General features: G+C 47.1%; 2 protein-coding genes across 2 annotated transcripts in view; both read right to left on the bottom strand.

Annotated features, from left to right (window-relative positions):
* NEK9 (NIMA related kinase 9) overlaps positions 1 to 3,613 on the bottom strand; it is a 37,403-nt gene extending 33,790 nt beyond the window's left edge. Inside the window, exons 1-2 of the mRNA XM_040975271.1 lie at positions 3,288 to 3,613; positions 34 to 211 (exon numbers count right to left, since the gene is read on the bottom strand). Coding sequence (XP_040831205.1) covers positions 34 to 211; positions 3,288 to 3,506 — 397 coding nt within the window. The 5' untranslated portion in view covers positions 3,507 to 3,613. The remainder of the gene's footprint in view (positions 1 to 33; positions 212 to 3,287) is intronic.
* Positions 3,614 to 8,377: 4,764 nt separating this feature from the next.
* TMED10 (transmembrane p24 trafficking protein 10) overlaps positions 8,378 to 25,163 on the bottom strand; it is a 31,732-nt gene continuing 14,946 nt past the window's right edge. Inside the window, exons 2-5 of the mRNA XM_040975270.1 lie at positions 19,988 to 20,099; positions 17,865 to 17,938; positions 9,835 to 9,961; positions 8,378 to 9,084 (exon numbers count right to left, since the gene is read on the bottom strand). Coding sequence (XP_040831204.1) covers positions 8,963 to 9,084; positions 9,835 to 9,961; positions 17,865 to 17,938; positions 19,988 to 20,099 — 435 coding nt within the window. The 3' untranslated portion in view covers positions 8,378 to 8,962. The remainder of the gene's footprint in view (positions 9,085 to 9,834; positions 9,962 to 17,864; positions 17,939 to 19,987; positions 20,100 to 25,163) is intronic.

The raw sequence follows: 25,163 nt of genomic DNA, 5'->3' as shown, positions 1-25,163 counted from the left end.
CGGAGGAAGTCCCGCTGCAGTCTGCTGCCTTACCGTTGCAGTACTCCAGCTCGATCAGCAGGGTGGTATTGTCCATGAAGTGATTGTAGTAGGCAATGATGTTGTCGTGCTGCAGCAGGGCCAGGATGACAATCTCATTCAGGGCGTCACGACGCTCCTTTTCAGACAGTCGTGTCAAATCGACTTCCTTCCACACAACCAGTGAGTCATCCTGCAAGACAGGAACAAAGGCAGTGGGCAAATCCACACCGCGATCGCCAGGCCCACAAGGAAAACTTCTGAAAAGCGCAAACATGGACTCCTTTTATTTTTTTTTTCCCTCAAAACAGACTTGAAAGATGCAAGTAAGTATTGTAACTTATTGCAGGCCCAGGGAAGGGAAAGCATTAAGATGCTGTCATTGGGGCTGGTGCTGTGTGCATACACCATGTGTTATGGTGTTGGTGTAGCAAGTAGAACTACTGCCTGCAGTGTTGGCTTCCATATGGGTGCTGGCTCCAGTTCCAGCTGCTCCACTTCCAATTCAGTTCCCTGCTAATGTGTCTGGGAAAGCAGAAGACAGTCCAAATGTATGGGACCCTGCACCTATGTGGAAGATTCAGAAGCAGCTCTAAGTCCTGGCTTTGTCCTGGCACAGTCCTGCCACTGTGTCCATTGTAGGAATGAACCAGCAGACAGAAGATCTCTCTCTTCCTTCTCTATAACTCTTTCAAATAAATAAATCTTTAAAAATGATCATTTTGCTTCCTGATGTCAGCTCCAGGCAAGATATGGGATGGGTATAGGTGGCACAAACTCTACTGAGGGACACTGTGACAGGTGGCTGGTCAGGGTGAGCACTGTGGTAGGGCCAGAATCCTGGAGAAGCAGAGAAATAGACAGCAGTCACAGCTTCACCTTTAGCTGACCAGAGCTGCTAACCTCATAAAACTCTATCACACCAGTTTGCAACTTTCCGTCACATGAGTATAAAGTATCCTCCTTTCCTCCATTCATGTAAACTCACCTGCAGCTCTCCACCTCTGCCCTCCTCTAGGGCCCGTCCTTGATGACACTGCTTCTCAGCCCAGGAGCCCACAGATCTCTCCCCACTCCTTCCCATGCCTCCACCAAGCCTTTACCACTCCAGGGAGGACACTGGTGAACTACATACTGTTCACTGATCCAGATCCTTAATTTCACTCTGCATGCACCAAAAAGTTATTTGCCCATTCTTCTTCATTTACAAATATATGTAACTTAAATGTTGTTTACTAACATAGTTAACTTTTGGAGGGAAATACATGCAGGTAACCAAAATCAAAAGTTTATGGAAGGTCCCAGCGTGGTAGCCTTCAGCTAAAGTCCTTGCCTTGTACACTCCAGGTTCACATCCTGGTGGCCTCATTCCCCATCCAGCTCCCTGCTTGTGGACTGGGAAAATGGCTGAGGATGGTCCAAAGGCTTGGGACCCTGCACCCACGTGGGAAACCCGGAGGAGGCTCCGGGCTCCTGGCTTTGGAACAGCTCAGCTCTAGCCACTGTGACCATTTAGGGCATGAACTAGCGGACGGAAGATCTTCCTCTCTGTATATCTGATTTTCCAATAGAAATAAATAAATCGTTAAAAAAGAAGTTTACGGAAAATGGAATTGAAAGGTAAATTTATTTTGTTACCAGAAGAAATTGAAATCCATGTATATAAAGTATCTTCAAAAAGTTAATGCAAATATATATTATTAAGAACTAGCTTTAGGGCCTGGCACCGTGATCTAGCAGGTGAAGCCATAGCTGAAACAACAGGATCACACATCTGAGGACGTGCTGGAGTTCCAGCTACCCTGATTTGGATCCAGCTTCCTGGGAAGGCAGCGGATGGTACTCCAAGCCCTTGTGGGAGCGCAGGAGGTCCGTTCTGGTACCCCAGCCCTGACTGCGGCAGCCACCTGGCAACAGAATGAACACACGCAAGAGCTCTCTCCTTCTCTGTCGCCCTTTCACACAGGTACACAAAAGAAACCTGACAAAAATGTTTTGAGTATCAACATAACTTTTAAATTCCATTTTTCATAAACTTTTTGAAGAAGCTTTGTACAAACACCTAGAAGGAATAGAATGCTAAGAATGCGGTTTTTTTTTAACCTTAAACTATCAGGGGTAGGCATAACACTATGCAATTTGAAGCATAAACAAATACAACTCGGCACAAACTTCATCAAGTTCAACAGCATAGAGGAGAACCTAGTTCTAGTAGGAGAGTCACTTCTCACCGAAGTGGGCAAGTCACTTAAAAATAGTTTTTCCAACGAAGAAAACAGGAATACCAATACTCCTCTTTCTTATTTCAATGCCAAAAAGAAAAAGCAATTACTAAATAAACAGCTATGCCAACGTCATTCATGAATGTAATGGCCTAGCAGATAAGAAGTGTCTATCCCCTCTAACAACGCCCAGGTGCAACCTCTGCCCCTGGCTGGCTCCCTCCTGCAGATGCAAACCCCAGGAGGCAGCAATGACGGCTCAACAGACCGGGTCCTTGCCACTCCCTGAGTTCCAGGTCCCTGCTTCTGCCCCTCCCTAGCCCCCCGCAATAACAGGCATTTGGGAGGAAGGAGAATTTCCTCTTTGTCTCTTTCAACACCCCAAACCTCCAAACAAAAGAACGACCCAACAACACACTTAGGATAGCCCGTCCCAGCCACCCCACACCTCCACCTGTCAGCTGGCGCGCGACACACAGACCAGAAGTGCTGATGGATGAATCACCTTCAGCAATCCCAGCAAGGCTTCGCAAATGTTTATCCTGAAGCTAAACTTTTCATACTTGGCAAAACTGAACCCAGTCAGCCGAATTTCACCTAAATTAAACACACAAAACTAAAAGATTTTGGAAGCCAAGTCACTACTGCAGGGTTCTTAGCTTGTGACCTCTGGAATTTCTACATGGAATGTGCATCTGTGAAAACGCAGACGGGGAAGAGGGAAAAGACAGAACATAGGTTCTCAACAGTCCTTGTCTCCCGCAAAAGTCAAGACTAACAGCTTAGCATACGGAGGAAGTTTTTGCAAAACCTCACAATCGGAGAACCACTTTGCATTTTTGTAAAGCACCTTCATTGGACTCTCAATTTTTTTTTAAAGCAGCATTTTTAAGGGAGCTATATGATTCGGCCCATTTCACAGATGGGGGAAAAGCTCAAGGACGATTTAGCGACTGGGTCCGTGCTTCCCAGTGGTCCAGGGGATCCCGACAGCAGGTGCGAGCGCGCGGGCGCCGGGGGAAGGTGAAGCCGGGGCCCAGCCGCTACCTCGGTGCGGCGGTACAGCGTGGCCTCGCCGAAGGCGCCGCGGCCCAGGACGCGGATGGGGATGTAGTGCAGCTCCTCCTGCTCGGCCGGGCCGCCGCCGCCCCGCGGTCCCGCGCTGGCGCTGGGCCCCGCGCTCGAGTCCCCGCCACCCCCGGACTCGCTCCCGAAGTCCGAGTTGAGGGAGTCGCAGTGTCGCTCGTACTCGCCCAGCACCGACATGGCGGCGGCGGCAGCAGCCTGCGTGTCCCCCAGCAGCACTGTGTGTGGCCGCGCTCGCCTCAGACGCCGGGCCGCGGCTCCGTCAACCTCTCAACCGCGCCAGGGTCCATGGTGGCTTCGGCCCCGCTCCTTTGCCCGGAAGCAGTTCTTGGGGTTTCCGGCGCGCCGGACGGGCTTTCTCCGCCTTCGTCGGTTCACTTTTTTTTTTAAAGGCCAGCGGCCGAGGCTTCCCGCGGAGGAGGAGGGCAGCTCCGGGCTTTGGGGTGTTCCTCGTGGGAACGCAGGGGTATCATCCCGTGTCCGTGGACCCCCAGGTCCCCTCTCACAGCTCAGAGAAGCCACTTAACCTCATCTCGGCGTCAGTGCCGTTTTCCGGCGAGGCAATGCCTCAAGTCTTGGAAAGGATTCGGGATGTTGCAGTAACTACTGTCAAGACGGTGCAAGCTCAGGGGACCATGTGAGCAGTGGCTGTTATGTTCTGGTTTTATGGAATGTTCTAGATGATGCCGCCTTCTTCGACGCCCAAGGAGCAGACCTCTGGCTCAGGTGACAGCTCAGATGCCAAAAATGTGGGGATTTTACTGTATGTTAACAAAACCTCTGGTGACAGGAGGTCAAAAGACTAAGGTTGTAGCCATTTATGCCCCGAGAAGAGTCTGGACTTAAGAAAAGCACCTGAGGGGTGGGCTTTGTGGGGAAAACCCCACTCCAGCTCTGAATTTGGGTTCAGGTCCCAGCAGCTCCACTCCTGATCCAGCTTGCTGCTAACACATCCTTGGGAGGCAGCGGGTCATGGCCCAATGGTTAGGTCCTTGCTAGTCTCAAGGGAGACTTGGGTAGAACTCGGAGTTCCTAGATTTGGACTGTTGGCAAGTTACTTAGGGAATGAACCAGCAGATGCAAGATTTATCTTTCTTTCTAGACCTTTCAAGTAAATGAAAAGGAGGGTGTATGGACCCATCTGTGAAGTATTTAGAACTTTTGTGACCAGGTGGGACATGGTTGTTAAGGCAGGTGAAAGAAGAGGTAGAAACAGCCAACAAATGTAGGAAGACAGATTGAGTAGAGTATGGTAAAGCGTGAGAGCGAATGAATTCACCTGTCTGCTGCTGACCCGTGCTCCCGCTGTATCTGCAGCTCATTCCCCGCTGAATAGGAGAGTTCCCACGGGGTCTCCATCCTCTTGGATGTGAACACACTATCTCTGTTAGTCTGCCTGCTGAGCAGATTCTGCCTGTGTGTAACTAATTTCTAGCCTTATCTCAGCACGTCGTGCTTATCTGTGAAATGCTAACACTTTGTTGATCCTGTTTGCTCTATGGGCTGGCCCCACTCCTGAGACCAAGTGCCACCATGAGAGCCTGCACTTGCGCTTTTGTTCTCTGTAGCATCAGTACCTAAAATATGGCACAAGGAGGCTGGCATGGCGGCTCAATTAGCTTATCTTTTGCCTGCAAGTGCCAGTATCCCATATGGGCACCGGTTCATGTCCTGGCTGTGCCACTTCCATTCCAGCTCCCGGATTGTGGCCTGGGAAAGTGGTGGGGGATAGCCCAAAGCCTAAAAGAAGCTCCTGCACCTGACTTTGGATCAGCTCAGCTCTGGCTGTAGAAGCCATTTAGTGAGCAAACCATCAGTCCGATGGGAGACCTTTGTCTCTTCTCTCCATAAATCTGCCTTTCCAATAAAAATGAATATTTTATTTTCAAAAGAAAAAATTATTTTAGTAAAGCCTCAGAAATGATTTGTTGGACATGGCGTGGTGGACTAACAGCTGAAGTCCTCGCCTTGAAAGCACCAGGATCCCAACGGCACTGCTTCCCATCCAACTCCCTGCTTGTGGCCTGGGAAAGCAGTCAAGGCCACCCAAAGCTTTGGGACCGTGCACCCATGTGGGAGACCTAGAAAAATTTCCTGGCTTCTGGCTTCAGATCAGCGCAGCATCGGCCGTTGTGGTCACTTGAGGAATGAATCATCGGACGGAAGATCTTCCTCTCTGTCTCTACTCTGTATATATGACTTTGCAATAAAAATAAATCTTAAAAAAAAAAGATTTGTTGTGTAAGTAGTGCATCACTATCCCTTCTGCATGGATCAGGTTTTTTTTTAATTTTTTAAAGATTTATTTTTTTTAATTACAAAGTTGGAGATGATGGCCCAAGCCCGGGGGTCCACGTGGAAGGGGCCTGGGGCCCCTGGCTCTGGCCTGGCCCAGCCATAGTGCTGGACTTTCAGGGAGCGAAGCAGCAGACTGGAGAGCTGTGGATGCATCTTTCCTTATCCCTCTCTGCCTTCCAAATACCAGAATTAAACAGTTACCGTATAAAAACTTACACTGTCTCACATAAATGACCCATTTGGAGTAGAAAAAGGACTATGCTTTTTCCTCTAACTCATCAGGTGTGTCATACTTTTAACCCAAGGAATGTGGTAGGAATGACTGCCAACCAAGACAAAAGTACTTCAGAATAACTGAAACACACACACTGAATGGTTTCTGCTAGCCTTTATTTGAGAAAATTTACACAAAAGTCCCCAATCCAACTCTTACGTAAGTCATCTGTATAAATCCCACATGCTTCTCTCCATTCCACAGAAAAACGGCTTTATGACAGGGGCTCATGACAAGGGTGTAACAAAGGTCACTTGAACTAATATTCTCGTGTATGTTCCGAGGGGGGAAGAAGGTAACACCCCTGTTTTTGAAACTGATTTGCTCCTGTATTTGCCTTTTACCAAAAGCAAATACTTCTTACTTTTAAGGTAACATCAAGGCATAATATCATTTCACTTCGCAACAAAAAGCACAAATGTCTGAGTCGGTAGCTTTGGCATGAGTCAAAGGGAGAGAGGGGAAAAAGTTTCTGTTTGGAGCCACACTTGGGAACAAAATAAACTACTCTCTCCTACTTTCTTGGGCATTGTGTGAAGACAAAAACCAGAGCTAACAGCAGCCTTGGCTGCACCATACAAAGGGAGAGAGGCACCCGCTGGAACTGAGCGAGAGTCTGGGTAAGCTGGTGCAGCAGAACAGCGTTTCACATCTAAAAGCTGAAGGATGGATATTACTCATAAATGTGTTTATTTTCTCTCCTGGCATTCAAGTTTTGTCATTTATGACATGTAATATGACAGACTTTGGCAACACTGGCTGGCCCTGTGGTAAGGAATTGACTGGCAAATTCCCTGAAGCAGTACTTATCAATTCCCAACAGCAGATGGCGATGTTGTGCAAGCTACAGCAAGAACCACTTTCATGTCGCAGAAAAGGAACATGCCAAGTAAAATGGAGTAAAAGCAAACAAAAAAGACATTTCTAGGTTTGTATTACCTGAAACATTACCACAATAAAAAGGGCTTTTCAGCAACTCACCCCTTACTACCTTTTATACCTGGTCAACACAATGATGTTTTCTGCATCGTTGCTGCAAGGTCCATCTAAATCCTTTCATTCCTGTCACCTGTCATTCATTAGACAAGGTCTGTAACAGTAAGCGGATAGGACGGGCATTTGGCACGGTGGGTAGGTTGCCCCTCGGGAAGCCTGCATCCCATGATCAGTATTGGGGTGCCTAGTTGGGGTCCAGGCTATTCTAGGACCCATCCAGCTTCCTGCTGATTGCATCATGGGAGGCAGGAGGTGCCGGCTCAAGACATTGGGTTCCTCTCACCCCAGTGAGTCCTGCCAAGCCTTGGCTGTGGCGGGCATTTGGGGAGTGAACTGTGAATGGAAGATCTCTCTCCATCTGTCTCTGCTTCTCCACTTTTCAAATACAATCAAAGTAAACAAAAGTTTAAAATGAAAAAAGACACTATAGGAAGAACAGCCTACCTAGTTTCCTGGGAGCCGTGGGGAAGGCTTCCTTTGGTGTTTCTGTTAACTGAGTATGAACGTGCTTGTTTGGGTCGCATTTTCTCTGATTTACACGGCCGTTGGCCTCTGGGCAGCTCAGTCTCCCACAGTGACTCTTGGCTTTGTCCTTATAACAATACTCTTCAAGTTTGTACTCTTCATGACCTTCCTAAATGTCTGTTCTATACCTCATGTCTCAATTCTGGAGAGAGAACCTTTAAGGACAGGCATTAGTAAGTGACTGCCCATACAGGAATTGAGAAGGTTTTTCCATGGCAGAAGTTAGATGAAAAAACCGAAGGAGCCACATACCTGCCGCAGAACTTGTGTCCAGGACACCCAAGGGACCCTCAAAGCTCAATGACTAAGAATGGAAGCAGGACATGGGCCAAAGACAGCAGCAAGTATTTCAACAAGGATCTACGGAGGGCAAACAAGCTCATGACAAGATGTTCAACGTCATTGGCCAGGAAGAAAACCCAGGCCAGAACCCTAATGTGACCTTCACACGAGTCTGTCCAAATGTCTGAAATAAAATTTTAAAAAGAAAGAATAGACTTATAAACATGTGCTGCTCATACAGCCTAGCCTTTTGGGAAATGAACACATGTGAAAGCCTGCACATCAGTGTCCACAGCTTTATTAACACAGGCCAAATCCTAAAAACAAAGTGATGATCCATCCACATGAGGGAATATTACTCAGCAAGAAAGGGAACACATCACTGACCCATGTAACCACTCAGATGGGCCTTGTGGAAAATGTTCTGGGTCAAAATTAAAATGTCTAAAAGGACACATTCCACATGATTCCACTTGTCTTAAATAAAATTAGAGATGGAGAACAGATTAGCGTGGCTAGAGGTTGCGTAAGGAAGGGCGGTGGCTGTGGCTGTAAGGGGCAGCACGAGGGACCATGTGATGGAGCTGCTTGCATCCTGCAGTGTTGGTCACATGAACTGACATATGTGATAAAACTGCATGGAGCTAGACACACATACACAAAGAAGTTCAAGCAGTTGAACACAAATATTTTAATTGTCTAAAATGAAATCTCCTTTCAGAGTTATCTGCAGTTCAAAGCTCATTTTGATGAGGTGTAACATTCATGAGCCTTTGGAGCGACATAAAATTATGACAGGAGATCAGAGAGAAGCCATGTAAACATTTCAGCTGAGGGCCACGAGAAAGGGAAGGGTGTTTTTGCAAGGAAATTAAAGGGGACAATGAGAATGAAATAGGTTCCTTCCATATAGTCATAAAAATCTTAGTGAAACAACTCGAGTGGGAGCCCAGGCTGGTGAGCGAGTGGGAGAAGGGAGGGAAATGGTTCAAACAGATCCCACGGGGAAACCCAGTACAAATGCTGGCTTAGGCATTATCCAGGTAACCCTTATGTTTTGTCTTAGGTGACTAATAAAGTCCTATTGTTGCAAAATGAGTCCAAATCCTACCAAGTTGAAAAGAAGTCTCTCACTGACTTGTAGGCTGTAGGGGTAACTCCAATGTGCCTTGGTGGTGCTGTTGGTAGGATGCCCAAGGCCAGGCATGCCCAGCGATGTTCTGCTGGCTGAGGTACGAGGGGGGGAGGAGGCTGCACCTCATTATTCAATCAACTTCTTGGCCTTGAAGAAGCGGCGCAGGTAGAAGACCTGCCAGGTGGCCAGTCCGATGAGGCAGAACATTGAGAAGATGCTGAAGTACAAGACCCGGGTGTTTGTTGACTCTAAAACACACAAAAAATTTAAATGTAAGGAGGGGTGTGTCTCCCCAGCTGCCTAAACAATAGCCTAACAGTAGGACTTCAGAGAATTAAAGTTCAGGAGTGGGCACTTTGGTGCTTGCGATGCCTACATCCCAGGTCAGAGAAGAGTGCCTGTTTGAGTCCCACTACTCCACTTCTGTTCCAGCTTCCTGCTCATGCGTGTGCACCCTGGCAGTCAGCAGGTGATGGCCCAAGTTCTGGCACAGTCCTGGCTGCTCCAGGCATTGGGGGAACGAACTGGTAGACATGTCTCTTTCCATCTGTGCATTTCTCTGCCTTTCAAACAAAATGAAAATAAGTACTAAAAACTCTAAAAAATACCTATATTTAAAAATAAGTTAGGGGATAGCACTGTGGCGTAGCAAGTTAGGTGGCCATTTGTGATACTGCCATCCATGATTGCAGCGCTGGCTTGAGTCCCAGAGGCTCTGCTTCTGATCCAGCTCCCTGCCAGTGTGCCTGGGAGGGCAGCGGATAGCAGTCCAAGTGCTGCAGCCTGCCACCTGACATGGGAGACTCCAGCAGAGCTCTGGGCTCTGGGCTCCTGGCTTCAGGCTCATGTACCTCTTGCAGCAATAACACCAAAACAAACACTTCTCCTTCCACATTGCCCACTTGTGTAAGATGCCAAAAAGGTACACTGGAACTTAAAGTCTGGGGAGTGCACGTCCTGTGTGGGTCACTGAGAACTGGGCGCTGCCTCCCTCTCACCGTTGGTGTCCCGCATCTCCTCCTCGCGCTTCTTCATGTAGGCAAAGTCGTTCACGATGGACTCGGAAAGGTCTTCGAGACGACGCAGCTCCACCTCAAGCGGCTTGAGCTTCTCAACTTTTGCGATCTAGAAAAAAAAGGAATTAGGAACTCAATCCCGGGAACAACTGCTCTGGCAAGAGCTCAGGCTGCGCAGGGGCTTTCGTGAAAGACCGCACCAGAGTCTGCCTGGGCAGGTGCAGGGGGACTCTCCGAGGTTGTCATTGTCACACGTTTGCATTTTTGTACATCACTGAAATTTTTATATTAAAAGGTTAGGCCAAAAACAGCCAGGTTCTGCAAAATCATGCTTCAACGCTATGAACTGCTAAATACTAAAATTAAAATAGACATGAGACAGCTGAATAGTAATCTATAGCCGTTTTAAGGTGTATAGAACCCAGCTGTATATAAACTAATAATTGTAATGTCAATGTAGAAGTCATAGGATGTGGTTCAGAATTTGCACTCTTTTTTTTTCTCCCCCTCTCTCTTTTAACATGCTGGTTACACAATACCATGTCAACTAATTCCATTACATTATAAATTGTTACTGATGTAATGTCGGGTCTTTTAATTGATTGGGATGATACTCTGTTGGCTCTACCTTCAGACCAGAGACGGTCTCCCCATGAAACTGTTGAACTTATCTGGGCAATAAGAGGCTGGGCTCTATGCTTTGTAGATGCTTGCAAGGAAAGAATCTCAACTGAATTTGACCTGTGGTAATGCAACAAGATGGAAGAATCCACCATGGTGGGGAGTGGGTTTTCGGGAGTGGAGGGGGGAATCCCAGTGCCTGTAAAACTGTGTCACATAGTGCAATATAATCAATTTAAAAAAAAAAAAAAGGTTGGGCCAAAAAATTCACCAAATTTAACTTCTCTGATGTCAGTAATACTGACATATTTTAAAATCTGGCTGTCTTCTTTTCCATACAAACTCTTCATATATTTCCATCTAAGCTTTTTTATTTTAATTTCCATTAAAACATCTTTAGAAGTATTATAGTAGGTTAGAAAGTAAGACATAGTATTTTGCTAAGATTTTTGACTTTCATAAAGCCTCTATCTTGTCTGCCCTTCATGTCCAAGAAATAAATAGTATTAATAATGTGTGAGCCTTATTAGAGCATAGCCTGGCTGCAGAAGGAAAATGACTGAGTTCTGAATAATATACAGGAATTCTGAGAATGTGTATATTCCAGCAGAAAATGTAGTAACTTGAAACACAAAATGAGACAATTCTGGTTGATTCAGATAAGTCCTAGAACTTTCACAGTTTTATTTAAATTTACAGCAAGGATGAATCCTTTATTTGCTAAAAAAAAATTCACACCTAAAATTATGCAGTTACCTTTACTTCTTTGAGTTCTGTAACTGTATCGGCATTGTGGCGGACACAATGATCAAAAGAGGACTCCGAGGGTGGCCCCCGTGCTGAGCAGTGCAAGCAAGCAAGGAACCTTCTTCCTCTCTCGTCTTACGAGTTTACACACCATGCCAGCAGGGAATTGATGTGCTGCTTATCATCAATCTAAGATGGCGATCTGCTGTAAGACGGGCTGAGCCACCAGCTTCCCACGTCTTGACATTCTTACCTGAGGGATTCTTTAATAATTCTATTTCTGCATATGCTTCCTGCATATCCTACATTGTCTACAGAACTCCCCATTTTCTTTCTTTTTTTTTTAATTGGAAAGTCAGATATACAGAGAGAAGAGACAGAGAGGAAGATCTTCTGTTTGCTGATTCACTCCCTAAGTGGCTGCAATGGCCAGAGCTGAGCTGATCCAAAGCGAGGAGCCAGGAGCTTCTGTGTCTCCCAGGAATTAGGAACTCAATCCAAGAAACTCAATCTGGCCATCCTTGACTGCTTTCCCAGGCCACAAGCAGGGAGCTGGATGGGAAGCGGGGCTGCCAGGATGCGAACTGGTGCCCATATGGGATCCGGGACATACAATGTAAGGACTTTAGCCACTAGGCTACCACGACAGCCCTACTTTTCTTTTATTCAATTCACTACTCCTTTTCTTCCTCTCTGCTGAATGTTAACAGCAGCTAATAAGGCAGAAATGAGAAGTACAGAGAGAGATTTTCATATTCTCTTTGCTTACCCTTTTTTTTTTTTTACTAAATGTGTGAAAACAAGTTACTATAAAACCAGACACTATTATTAAAATAGGGATATAAAAACTGAGTTTCAAGCTCACGAAAATGTGACGATAAGACCTGCATTTTCTTACATCTGTAAAACGTTGGCCATAGCTATTGATATGACTAGCAGTTGCCAAACAGTTTATCTGGATGTAAGATTTAACCATGGGCTGCTGCGCTGAGCTGACTTTCCCAAGTGCCAGGCTTTGCCCATAACCTAGGCTCTGCATCTGCTGACTGATTTTACACGGTGTTACAGGGTAAAAAGATTCCTTAGGGAAAAGAAATACAGGGGGCACCTAGCAAGCGGAACCGTGGTGTGGTCTGTTGAACAGCTTCCGGCCTGCTTGCCACTTCCCCTTTCAGAGCTTCCGGAGTGAGACGGAACACAGCCAATGGCAGCACACTGCCCAGAGACCAGCGGTTTGAGGCTCCTTACAGGGACATGTGCAAAAGGCACTGGGAAATGAAATGGTGACAGTGCCTCTGCCAGTTAGAAGTAATGTTTAAAAAATGACCTGGAGGACCCTGAGTGCCCCCTGCTCCACCCTGGGTGGGCAGTGTCACGCAGCAACAGTCTAGAGGCCTGAACGCTCCAGAGGTGACAGAACCAAACTCGGCACTGAGAGCAGCCTCGGGAGGTTACAGGCTCCGCACCTGCTCCCAATCCTTTCCCAGTAGCTTAAAAATTATACATGCAACATGTAACTATAACCTCTTGTTGAAAAGTTACACCATTCAGATAAAAACCCGAGGCCTGGGGGCCAGCACTGTGGCACAGCAGGCTACACATCGGCATCACATCCAGAAGAGACCGTGATTGGGTGCTGGCGAGGGCTCTGTTCTGGAGTGGGAGCCTCTGCAACCAGATTTGAGCACCAGCTCAGGTCCCAGCTGCTTCGCTACTGCTTCAGCTCCTGCTAATGCATCCAGGAGAGCGTGCAGGATGGCCCAAGAACTGGGCCCCTGCCACCCGGGCGAGGGAAGACATGCATGCAGCTCCAGGCTCCTGGCTTTGGCCATGTGGAAAGTTAAGCAGCTAACTGAAGACCTCTCTCTCAGCTGCCTGGATTAGAACTGGCGCCCGCATGGGATCCTGGCATGTGCAAGGCGAGGACTTCAGTGGCTAGGCTACCGTGCAGGGCCCTGTAAATGTTATTAACCTCAAGTTTGTCAGATGAGGAAAACTGGGTTTGGAAAGAATTAATGGCTTGTCCAAGTCCTCAAAGCTTGATGAAACTAGGGCTGGAAACCAGTACATCTGAGTTTATAGGTCATGCTGTGGACTGGGAAGTATGAAGGCAACCAGGTGACTACACCAAGATTCCTCTAAATCGAAGTGAACAAACTACACTGGGTCTTGAAGAACTAGGCAAGTTATCTGGTTTGTTTGAATAACAAACTAAATTATCTAGAATTTCCATTGCTCTCATTCTGATGCTGGAAGGCAGAGTAAGCTAGGCCTCTGCCTATGGCACCAGCATCCATTCGGGCACCAGTTCAAGTCCTGGCTGTTCCACTTCCTATCCAGTTCTTGCTTACAACCTGGGAAAGCAACAGAGGATGGCTCAAGTTCTTGGGCCCATGCACCCACATGGGAGACCCAGAAACTAATGGCTCCCAGATCATGGCTTCGGACGGACTCAGTTCTGACCACTGTAGTCACCTGAGGGAGTAAGCCAGCAGATGGAGGATTTTTCTCTCCGTCTCTCCTCTTTGTAACTCTCTCAAATAAAATGTTAAAATAAAAATAAGTACCTTTCCACTTAAACTCCTCACTGACTATTGTTCTGCTCTTCTAAACACCTGATTTAATGCCCAAAGGATCTATTAAAAGAGGCAGATTATACATATTTCATGAAACCAGCTCAGAATTTGTCTAACTTCTCCCCTGCCAACAGCTTTGTGCAGGAGTACCACAGGCCCTCCACTAGGGGGTGCTACACCTCCAGTAATGTTGCAGGCCGCCTTGAAACACAAGCAATGCTTGAGCTACTAGGGACTTCATTTTACAATGAGCCTCTATCTTCACAAAAGAAACAAAGACCCTACAAAGTTATTCAGGACTTTGGGTGGCAGATCAAGATTAGCAGCTTCCTACTGAGGGGTAGCAAAGTATGTATTCAGCATCAAAAGTAGAAGCTTGGAAAGCAGTAGCAGCAGACAGAAGCGGGAGACCCAGATGGAAGCCCCTAGCTTCCACCTGACCCAGCATGAACTACTACTGTGGCCATCTGAGGAGTGAACCAGTGGAAGACCTCTCTGTAACTTTGCCTTGCAAAAAAATAGATTAAATCTTAAGAACAAATCCAGAAAGCACAGTTGAAACCTACTGCACTGGAATCCTAGCTCAACCACGAGGCCGCCCTTCATCGCCTCCCATCCCCAAAGCTCCACAGGCGGCGGCACTACACTGACCCCCTTCCTCCCTGAAGCACAGCTCCGAGTCACACCTCGTCACAGCCACAAAGGGCTTGGACGGCTGCCCTCCCGCTGCACGAGAGTTCAGCCCCTGAACTCAGGGAAATTGAAACCAGTTTGTATTGTCTTGAAAACCTGATAGACAGTAAACACGTGTTAACATCCTATGTCTTCTTTAAAACAGTCAATTTTCTCACAGGAGGAGTATTCAAAAAGTTCACGGAAACTTTGTCCATGGCTTTCAAATTTTGGCACTAAAATAAGCCTAACTTTCTGAAATCCTTTTATATGTAGCCATACCATAGTAAGGTGTAAACTCTGTGTAAAAAAGCAGCCTGCTTCTTGAAAGCCAGCAGTGAGTCCAGCCTCTGGACAATCAAGACCCAAGTGAGAAGCTTCTCCAGCAAGGCCAAACCCAGGCAGCCGGTCTGCTGCTTCTGTGCCCGCCCACTCGGCCCTACAAACCCTGAAGAATGACACGACCAACTAGACGCAGAGTCAAGGGAAAGACACAGGCCCACTCTGAGACCAACCCCACTTGAACCTTGGGGGGAGGTGTTTGAATCAGAGGCTCAAAAAGGTCAACTAGGTATGCAAATGAGCACACAGTTAGGTTGACCTGATTTACTCTGCCCCGGCCACAGAGCTCACCAACCACCGGCCAGGTGCTCTGCCATGTCACTTCACTCAGCCGGGGTTAAGGAAGGGACTTGGGGTGCTGTACACGGAAGCGGAGTTTCCGTCTCCTGATGGCATTCAGAGAAACAGATCTTCCAGAAAGTGTTTAGTTGTTGCTTCAACCAAGGCAACGGTGCTTTGGTGTGTGTTGACAGCAAATGACAGACTGAGAAGCTCCAGGCAAAAACAGGCTTGTACTCCTGCAAGAGGAGACAGGCAGAGGTCAGGAGTCAGAGCACTCCTCAGCCAGCTGCTCCTGTGGCACAGGAGTGGCCCACGTCCCCCTCGCTGTGCAATCAGCTGCACTAGCTCACAGAGCAGCCCGCCCGTTCCCAATGCGGGGTTCTACAGATGAGCCCCTCTGAAAGCCAAAGTAGGACAGGGCTCGGAGGCCCTTCAAATGGAAAGGGGCTTTCTTGGGGTTTCCCTTCTTGGGTTAAGGAAGAGGTCAAGAAGGACTGAAAGGCCCTTTCCCAAGGCCAGCACAGCCCAGGAACGGGAAGTACAAGGGCTCTAATACGTTGCACCACAGCGGTGGCCGAGGCATATGTCATTCAAATGTCAAGTTTTCAAAGGGAGCAAGTGACACTGGGTGTTTCAGAAGGCACCACGTGTCCTGTGATTGAACACAAACTCTTCGATGGTAGCTACCATGTTAAAGAAAAAGCTACAACAGGCAGAATTCTATATCGTAGGAAAGCTTGTCTGTGAAATGGCCTGTGGCGGGGAGTGCCAGCCAGCCCGGATATAGCGTCACTCCTTCTACCTCTAACCTAGCACTCTTCTTACTGTTTTGGATCTTAGAACAGCCTTCAACATCCTTCATACTATTTCAGTACACTGAACACTCCTCTGACTTACAAAGGCCTAAGACATCTTGGGGCAAGCTTTTAGCATAGTGATTAGAATGGTGTTTGGAATGCCTGCATCCCATATTGGAGTCCAGTGCTCAAGTCCCACCTCCGCTGTTCATCCCAGCTTCTTCCTGCTTCCCCATTCCCCCCATTATAAAGGCATTTTTTATATAGAGAGAGGAGAGACAGGGAGAGACAATATTCCATCTGGAGGTTCACTCTCCAAATGGCTACCATGGCTAAAGCTGAGCAGATCCGAAGATGGGAGCCAAGAGTTTTTTCTGAGTCCCCTGCATGGGTGCCGGGTCCCAAAGCTTTGGACTGCCCTTGACTGCTTTCCCAGACTACAAGCAGGGAGTTGGCTGGGAGATGGAGCAGCCAGGGCACAGACCAGAACCTATATGGGATGCTAGTACCACAAAGTGGAGGATTAGCCTATTGAGCCACCTAACTGGCCCATATTCTGGCTTTTTGCTTCTGCGCACAGCGGGAGGCAGTAGGGGACGGCTGAGACAACGGGGTCCTATCACTATCACCTCCGTAGTTCTGAGCTGCTGCCCTTGGCCTGGCCTGGCCTCTGCAGGCATTTAGGGAGTGAACCAGTACATGGGTTCCTGTTTCTTCCTTTCTGTCTTTCAAATGGAAAAGAAACAGAAATTTGAAGAGACCCCCAATTCACTCTGACTGATCCAATTGATAGACTCTCTTGCTTTATTTCTTTTAATGAATTAAACTGCCAGAAAGACAGAAACAAGCAACTGGTAGTTCCTACTAGAACTGCCTTCTGGTCATCATGGTCTCACTTGTTTGTGTTTATTGCTTCTAACCAACTCTATCCAGCTTCGTTCAACTGAACGCTTGCACCAGGGGAAAAGCAAAAAGGAAAGACCCAAAGAACCGTAATTGTTGGACTATTTCCTGTTGAGAATTAGCCAGTCATTTCCAACCTTCTTCCATTTTAGGTTACTTCCCTTCCAGAGTCCGCTTCTCCTGTTAAACCACTCCTAGAAAATTCTCCTAAATCACCTAACCAACTTTCACTTGTTTAGTTTCTATTCCTCAAAGTCACGTACGGGTCTGGTACCCACTTCTTCTTGCCCTTTGGTACGCTTCTGCTGGGTAACAACATTGTCTTTCTGTGGAGATGGAGGCTTGGGTCTGACATGGTTCTTGTGGTTTCTCAGAGGTGCCCTTCTCTGGAGGAGCCAACATGATATGCTGCCCCCGGGTCTCCGTGATGCGGCTGCTGGTTCTAACGATACTCCCACCGCCCCTGCCTGCTGGGAAAGGCTGGCTGTCAGGCCCCCTCCAGGTCAGCTTCAACCTCATCCTCCGGACCTCTGACTTCCTGCAGCATCCTCCCCCCGCCCGGCCGCCCTCCTGTTTCAAGGTTTACTTTACCTTCAAGGGACTTCTGACTATCTGTCTTCAAGACAGCAGTTGTTCAAGATTAAATTGCCTCGACTCTGCCCTCCTTGCCCCAATAAAGGTCATTTGGCAGTCCCTGGAGAGAGCCTTGGCAATGACCAACAAGTTACCCTCTGTGACCTTGAACATCACCACGTACCTGAGGCTCCAGCTTATAAACATTCTAGCGCCCCAGATCCGGCACCTGCCTCGAGAGCTGGCAGCGCGTGCAGGAGTGTTTTATCACACCAATATTTCTAGGGGACAGTTGGCTCAGTCCTTTGGCTGACAGTGCAGCCAGAGTTATTGCTTAGGGCTGTTAATACAACTTTCTGGAGCAGGAAGCCCCAAGCCAGCTGTCACGTGCCTGCCGAGAAAACCGCCTGCGTCTGGGCAGAGCGTGGCCTGGCTGGGTCACGGACACCGCACGGGGTGGCGTGGCACTGCCTCCTCCAGGCCGGCCAGCCGAACGTACCTCTTCGTAATTTTTTGCCTCCACTCCGTGCTTCATGTCTAGGATCACGAGTTGGTCAGGTGTCCGCCCCGTTCCTGAGAAGGAAATCAAAGGATTCATTGTGCGGAATATTTAAAATTCCGGGAAATCACCCGCCCACCCTCCTGCTCCCTAACCCCCACCCTCTCAAAGACAGAAACAGCCGTGACCCCGCCCCCTACTCAGCTGCAGAAAATTCCTGGCTCGGGCTAAGATCACAAACATTCCAGACAAAGCCTGGATCTGTGTGGGGCTGGAAAGCTGCAGGAACACGCTGCTGGCAAATGTTGCTTAAGCCGCTGCCACTGGGGCTCGCAGGGCAGGCGGAGGGGAGGGCAGGGGAGGGGAGAGGACAAGAGAAGAGAGGAAAGGGGAGAACGAAGGGGAGGGGAAACTGATCTAGGGTCTCGGGTCAGAGAGAAACTCCAGTTTAGGTGAAAACACGCCCCTTTTTGCATCTGACAGTACTGATCTGCCAGGTTCCGAGGGACCTACCCAAGCCCAACATGGCCTGTTGGGCTTGGGTAGCTGAGCACAGGCGGGGCTTGGATTTCCTTAACGTGAGCCTGAGCACGGACAGGAACAGGGCTTCTAGGGAACATTCCACTTGAATCCAAACAGCGGTAAGCCCCATTTCAATAGGCAAACAGGACATTATTGGAGCTATTCCCACTAAACCTCTTAAAAATAGTTGTAATGACTCAAGAGGAAAACCTTTTTGAGTCTAAGTCTTAGGGGTGCCTCATAGGAAAATGCTTATTTGGGACAGGAGGGCCTACAAACAATTCTAAGCCCAAGTCATCAAGTAGGGGAAAGGAAAAGGCTCAAAGAGTCCCTGGAAAACTCCATTCCAACCTGCTGGAATCCTCCTGCCTATGAAGCCAGAAACCTACCCAAGGCAATAAAGATGATTTGGGTAACACTGTGGGGCTCTCGAGGCACTGTGGGCCGTGGAGGACATGGACTAAGCCAGTCGCGTAACTACTCACTGAATAACAGTTCAATGGGGAGCTGAGATACCTGTATACATCATAATCATGGTAAACAAAACAAAAACAATGCAGAGTAGTGTGACATTTTTAAGCCAAAATAACTGGTTCTGGGAATCCCAGCTACAGAGACTGGGAACAGATGAGCTGGGACAGACTTCACTCAGGGAGAGCACCTGCAGGCAAGGGCTCAGATACTGAAATGAGGTCAGGAATGCTTACAGACAGACTAGAAAGATCCATTTGAAAGTCAGTGAAATAAGCCTTTAAAGATAAGATGAAGAACAAACTAAGACACTTTGCAGATGTTTCCAAAGCATGCAAGCAGCAAGTGTCAAACGAAAACAGAACGTGGTGCCTAGTGCAGTAATTCCCAGGGAAGATGCAACTCGCCTGCTTTTCCTTTCTCATTTAAAAAGTTGTGAAATCTAAGTCGTTTAAGTCCCACCTGGCTCAACTCATCAAGAGACCCTCTTCCTACCAGTCTTCCACTCCTGCCATTTGCCATGGCACACTCTGAGCACTGTTCTTGCCTGAGCAAAAAACGGCCCTGCCATTGACCTGCTGTGTGAGGCTGGGTCACGCAGCGAGCAGTCAGCCTAACCCCTTTGGCAACACCATGGTCCTCAAGGTTCTCTTTTGCAAAAAAAAGTCCCTTGGGGAATTTTGCTCTCTGCAACAGCCTGGTAAATAGAGAATCCTTTCTTTTTTTTAAAAAAAGCCTTATTTTGTTAGAGTAGTTTTAGGGAAACCGAGAGGAAGATGCACAGCTCTACAATCGATTCCCCTCTCCAGATAGACAGGGACCACCATCAGCATCACCTACCAGAACAGTGCATTCACTACGAATGGTGTACCTACCCTGACAACTCAGCATCACTCAAAGCCCAAGGTCATGGTAGGGCTGCCTCCGGGGTCAGATTTCAAATGCAATGTTAGCAAGCACACGCAGTTCACACATCTTTCACCACACCTTGAAAATCTCTTAAAGTTACAATCAGATTACCATGTGAAATTAAACACAAATTGAAGCAGAAATCAAACGCTGACTGCAGCAAGTGGTACTTCCACGTTGGAGGCCGTGCTCAACCCAGGGAATCACTCCGGCTCACTTACCCTTGCTCTCAAAGCACACTTCAAACATGTCGTAGTCCTCGGTGGTAAAGGCGAACTTCCCCTTGGACGCATCTTCCTTGGAGTACAGAATGTGGCCCGCAGAGTCTGTGATCTAGAGTGGAGAACAGGCAACAATCCATCCTCAGGAAGAGCTCTTGTAGACCCGGGGAGCGTGGGCATAGGAGATGCCTGCACCCCACATCTGCATAGCTTTGCTGAAGTCCTGGCGCTCTGGCTTCCAACCCAGTTGCCTGCTTTGTGTCAGGGAAGGCAGCAAATAATGGCCCAAGTACCTGAGTTCCTACCATCACGTGGGGGACCAACAGGAAATTTCTAGCTCCTGGCCTCAGCCTGACCAGCCCTGATTGCTTCTGGGGAGTGAATCAGTGAAAATCTTTCATAAAGATTTGTTTTTACTTAAAAGGCAGAGTTAGAGAGAGAGAGAGAGAGAGAAGGAGAGAAGAGAGACAGAGACAAACATCTTCCATCCGCTTAGTTCACTGCCCAAATAACCACAATGGCTGGAGCTGAGCTGATTTGAAGCCAGGAACTTGTTCTGGATCTCCCACATGGGTACAGGGGCCCCAAGGACTTGAGCCATCCTCTGCTGCTTTCCCAGGCCATAATCAGAAGGCTGGATAGGAAGTGGAACAGCCAGGACATGACTGGCACCCCTATGGATACTGGTGTTTGAAGGTGAAGGATGAGCCAGTTGAGCCACAGTGCTGGCCCTTAAAAACAAGCATCTATAAATAAACCAGCAAGCAACCTGGGGAGACAGAGACACACCTATACAAGACAGTTAATAGTCCTGAGTATGATGACTTTTTCAGCCATCCCCAAAGACATGAATTGTCACAGATGTATCCATTTAAATAATCTAACCATACCACAGACTGTAATTTTTTATCATAAGATGTTTATCACACCAAAAACTGGATCCAGCTAATATTCCTAACTTCATAAACACAACTTATTGGCAAAAATTCAATGTATGAAGCGTAGACGTATTCTATCCTCTATGTGCACACAGCACAAAAATGGAAGAATCTTCAAGTAGGAAAATTCCAAAAAACACACTTCTTTTAAAAATGAATCTGGGGGGAATCCCAGTGCCTGCCTATAAAACTGTATCACATAATACAATGTTAATAAAAATTAAAACAAATAAATAAAACTTAAAAAAAAATGAATCTGACAGTGCAGCGAGGGAATGAAGAACAGAATTCAGGTGTGTGATCTGAGAATAGAAGAGAAGGAAGGTATACAGAAGAAAATCTGGGCAAGCTAGTCCCGCACATTGTCCATGGGACGGGGGCAGGACTTTGGAGAAGAATCTAGAAGTTTCTCCCACAAGGTGCAGCATCCATTGGCTTCCACAGTTTATTCCTCTTTTGAAGGTTCTCCATATTTTACAGCTCCCTTCCTAGCAAGTGCAGAGAAGCCCACACACGGCACATCCTTATATATAGCCAAGGAAAAGCCTGCTCACTGAGCAGATTAGATCCAGGTTGCTTTCCTAGCTTACACGGCAAGACACACATTTCATCATCTAGGATAAGGAGGCCACCAGGCAATGTAGAATCCAAAAGTAGTGGCTTTATTACATTAAATAGGATCCTCTTCTATTGGGTGTTAAAATGACTCTCGAAGCCGCTTAGGATGCCCATCACCCGAGCTGCAGGGCCTGGGTTTGTCTTGACTCAACTTGCCATCATGGCTCCCTGATGACACACAGAGAGGCAGCAGGTGACCACCCAAGTACCTGAGCCCCGGCCACCCCAGAGGGAGACAGAGGCTGAGTCCCCAGCTTGGGGTACTTGGGGTACTTCTGTTTTTGTGCAAGTGAATGAGTACTGTCTCCCAAATAAAGGTGGAATTTTCAACAAGAAAATTGATGAGCACATATTTAAACATGTACTTAAAATCTCCCTTTATACAGTACTTATTTTGAGACTGCCTCTTTATACTTTTTACCTCAATTTTTACATGGGCATATATCACTTTGGATCAATAATGATATTAATAAAGCTAACCCGTTTCAGAAAATATCACAATGAGAACAAAGCAGCACTAGATAGACTGGAAACAATAGATCAATAACAAGTTTTATGGCCTACTTTCTAAATTCCTTAATAACAGGAGTAGTTAATATTAATGAAGTATTTTCTGCCACCCAACATCATCCATTAACTTGTTAACTATTTAAGATACCTAAATCTGTGCCATTCACTAGGGAGACAAGAGGAGAGGGAGGAGAGCAGGCCAGCTTACCAAGGCTTTGATTTGTATTTCCCTCATCAATGGTGTAAGTACCTCTTCATAGAGCCGCTGGCCATCTGTGTGACATGACAATATTAACTAACCTGTCTGTGGTAATCATTTTATGGTGTATAGTAGAAAATTGGGTTGAATATCTTGAATCTATGCAATTTTAAAATCAGTCATGACCCAATAAAACTGAGAGAAAAACAAACAAAAGAAAGTAAAAGAAAGACTAAAGAGAGCTTAACTGCAATGAGTAAAGTACAAGGACAGAAGCCTGCGCAGCTGCCAGGGGCGGTACGGGAGCAGGGACCTGAGGGACAAATCCCAGCAAGGGAAGAATAGAAACTTCCAGGGAAGTAAATCAGGAAGCTCGAGAGCCAGGGGCGGAATGCACAGAAGCCAACAAACACCGACAGTGCCTTGGGATGTTCTGTCTGCATGAGTGCGAATCAAGAGAGCTCGGAGTCCTGCCGGGCGGGCACTTCCCACCTGAGGGCCAGCGGCAGGCAGGCCGCCATATGTAAGGGTCTCGGAGTCAGTGACACCCACACCACCCGGAGGGGAAAACTTGCTCCCAAAGACAGGGGCCTCCTAGCGGATACTTTTTCTGAATCAACTCTTAGAAAGGTACCCAGCAGGCCCGACATGGTGACCTAGCAGCTTAAATCCTCACCTTGAACGTGCCAGAATCCCATATGGGCGCTGGTTCTAATCCCAGCTGCTCCACTTCCCATCCAGCTCCCTGCATGTAGCCTGGGAAAGTAGTTGAGGGCGGCCCAAAGCCTTGGGACCCTGCACCCGTGTGGGAGACCTGGAGTAAGTTCCTGTATCCTGGCTCCAGATCGGTACAGTACCAGCTGCTGTGGTCACATGGGGAGTGAATCATTGGATGGAAGATTTTCCTCTCTGTTTCTCCTCCTTTCTGTATATCTAATTTTGCAATAAAAATAAACAAATCTTTAAAAAGAAAAAAGGAAGAAAGAAAGAAAAAGAAAGGGACCCAGCATGATAGCCTAGTGCCAGGATCCCAAATGGGCTCTGATTTGTGTCCCAGCTGCTCCAAATCCCTTCCAGCTCCCGGCTTGTTGCCTGGGAAAACAATTGAGGATGGCCCTATGCCTTGGGACGCTGTACCTACATGGGAAACTTGGAAGAAGCACCTGGCTCCTGGCTTTGGATTAGCTCAGCTCAGCTCCAGCTGTCTCAGGCATGTGGGGAGCGAACCAGTGCATGGAATATCTTTCTCTCTCTTTCCCTCTGTAAATCTGTCTTTCCAATAAAAATACAAAAATCTTTTAAAAAAAATATTGGATTCACATATATTATAGACAAAAAGGCTTGAGAATTAATTAAATTCTAAAGTAACATGTTGTCCCCAAGTGCCACTCTTCCTTTCTTTGGGATCAATTTGTCCACACAGACCCCAAAAGCACAGTACCAATTCTGAAGCGCAAAGAGGGATTTCAAAAAGGCAGGCAGCAGGAATAACAGACCAGAACATTCCAGGCTGATCTACAAACACTAATCTGGGTTTGGATCCTCTGAATAAAGTCATAAACAAAGTAGAACTTCTCCAAGATGAGTTTGGGTAAAGTAAGTTCCCTATCTGTTCATTGCACAAATTTAATTCTTAAGAGAGAAAGTTAAGAATTACAGGCTGTGGGCCCAGCATGGTAGTCTAGTAGCTAAAGTCCTCACCTTGCAAGCACCAGGATCCCACATGGGCACTGGTTCTAATACAGGGGGCTCTGCTTCTCACCCAGCTCCCTGCTTGTGGCCTGGGAAAGCAGTCGCAGATGGCCCAAAACCTTGGGACCCTGCACCCAGGTGGGAAATCAGGAGGAACTCCTGGCTTTGGATTGGCTCAACTCCGGTGATTATGACTTGGGGAGTGGATCAACGGACGGAAGATCTTCCTATGTATATATCTGACTTTCCAAAAAAAAAAAAAAAATCTTTAAAAAATAATAAAAGGATGTATGAGCTTTTAGAAATGTTTAAATGAAACCAAAGGCAGCAGAGTGAGCATCAAGGTTATAGCATGGAACAAAACCATCGCAGATTTCCTGCTTGCATGCATTCAGGCCAAGAAAGAGGTCAGCCACCAGCCTAGGACAGACACCCCATTAAACTGGGCTTACAAGATTTAGCACATGTTGGCCCAGCTGCTTTATTTCCTGGAAGAACAGATTAGCATTTTTTATTTTCTCCTAAGTTGTTAAAAGTGTCCTTCAATTTTTTTTTTTTTTAAATTATTTAAGGAGAGGAGTCTCCCTAGATCAGAAAGAGACTAAAATGTAGGTGATAAAAATTTTCATTAAAGCATTGACTCAAAAAAACAAAACAAAACAAAACAAAACAGGAGCACCTTGTAAAATGAGTGAGGCCTGCTATTTCTCTGAAAGACTCCACAAGAGTCCACATGTCCAATTTATTCTCAGGGCAAAAACTGCTTCCACTGGCCATTTCCATTTGTCACCAAGAACCATTCGTTGTGAGGCTTGTCAGAGACTCCTTCTCCAGCACAGCCTCACCACCTCCCGAGAGGCTGAAGACCCCAGCCCTCCCATGGGTTCGCCTTTCAGCAGCGTGCCATCACCTGCCAGGGCTGCCTGTGACAAGGGCACCCGTCTCTCTTCTGTACTCTCCACGACCTTCCGCACACCTAACCTCTGGGAGCTACAGCAGGGCGTTTAACTGGATGTTTGGAAATTCAGGCAGACAATGTGACAACTCAGCTTTCCAGCTGGACTGACTCACATGGATTGTTTTTACAGATTCCAGGGTTTCTCTAAAACCATCAGGTTTTCTATCTAGTTTATGTCATTCAGCAGTTATTTAGGAACCAATCTATCAGTCTTAGGAAAACAAAACAAAACAAACAAACAAACAAACAAAAGCAATCAAG

This window comes from Ochotona curzoniae, unplaced genomic scaffold (genome assembly GCF_017591425.1).
Source record: "Ochotona curzoniae isolate NIBS_2020 unplaced genomic scaffold, NIBS_Ocur_1.0 contig_2688, whole genome shotgun sequence".
Taxonomy (NCBI): Eukaryota; Metazoa; Chordata; class Mammalia; order Lagomorpha; family Ochotonidae; genus Ochotona; species Ochotona curzoniae.
The sequence above is the reverse complement of the archived record's forward strand: the minus strand, read 5'-3'. Positions and strand labels throughout refer to the sequence as shown.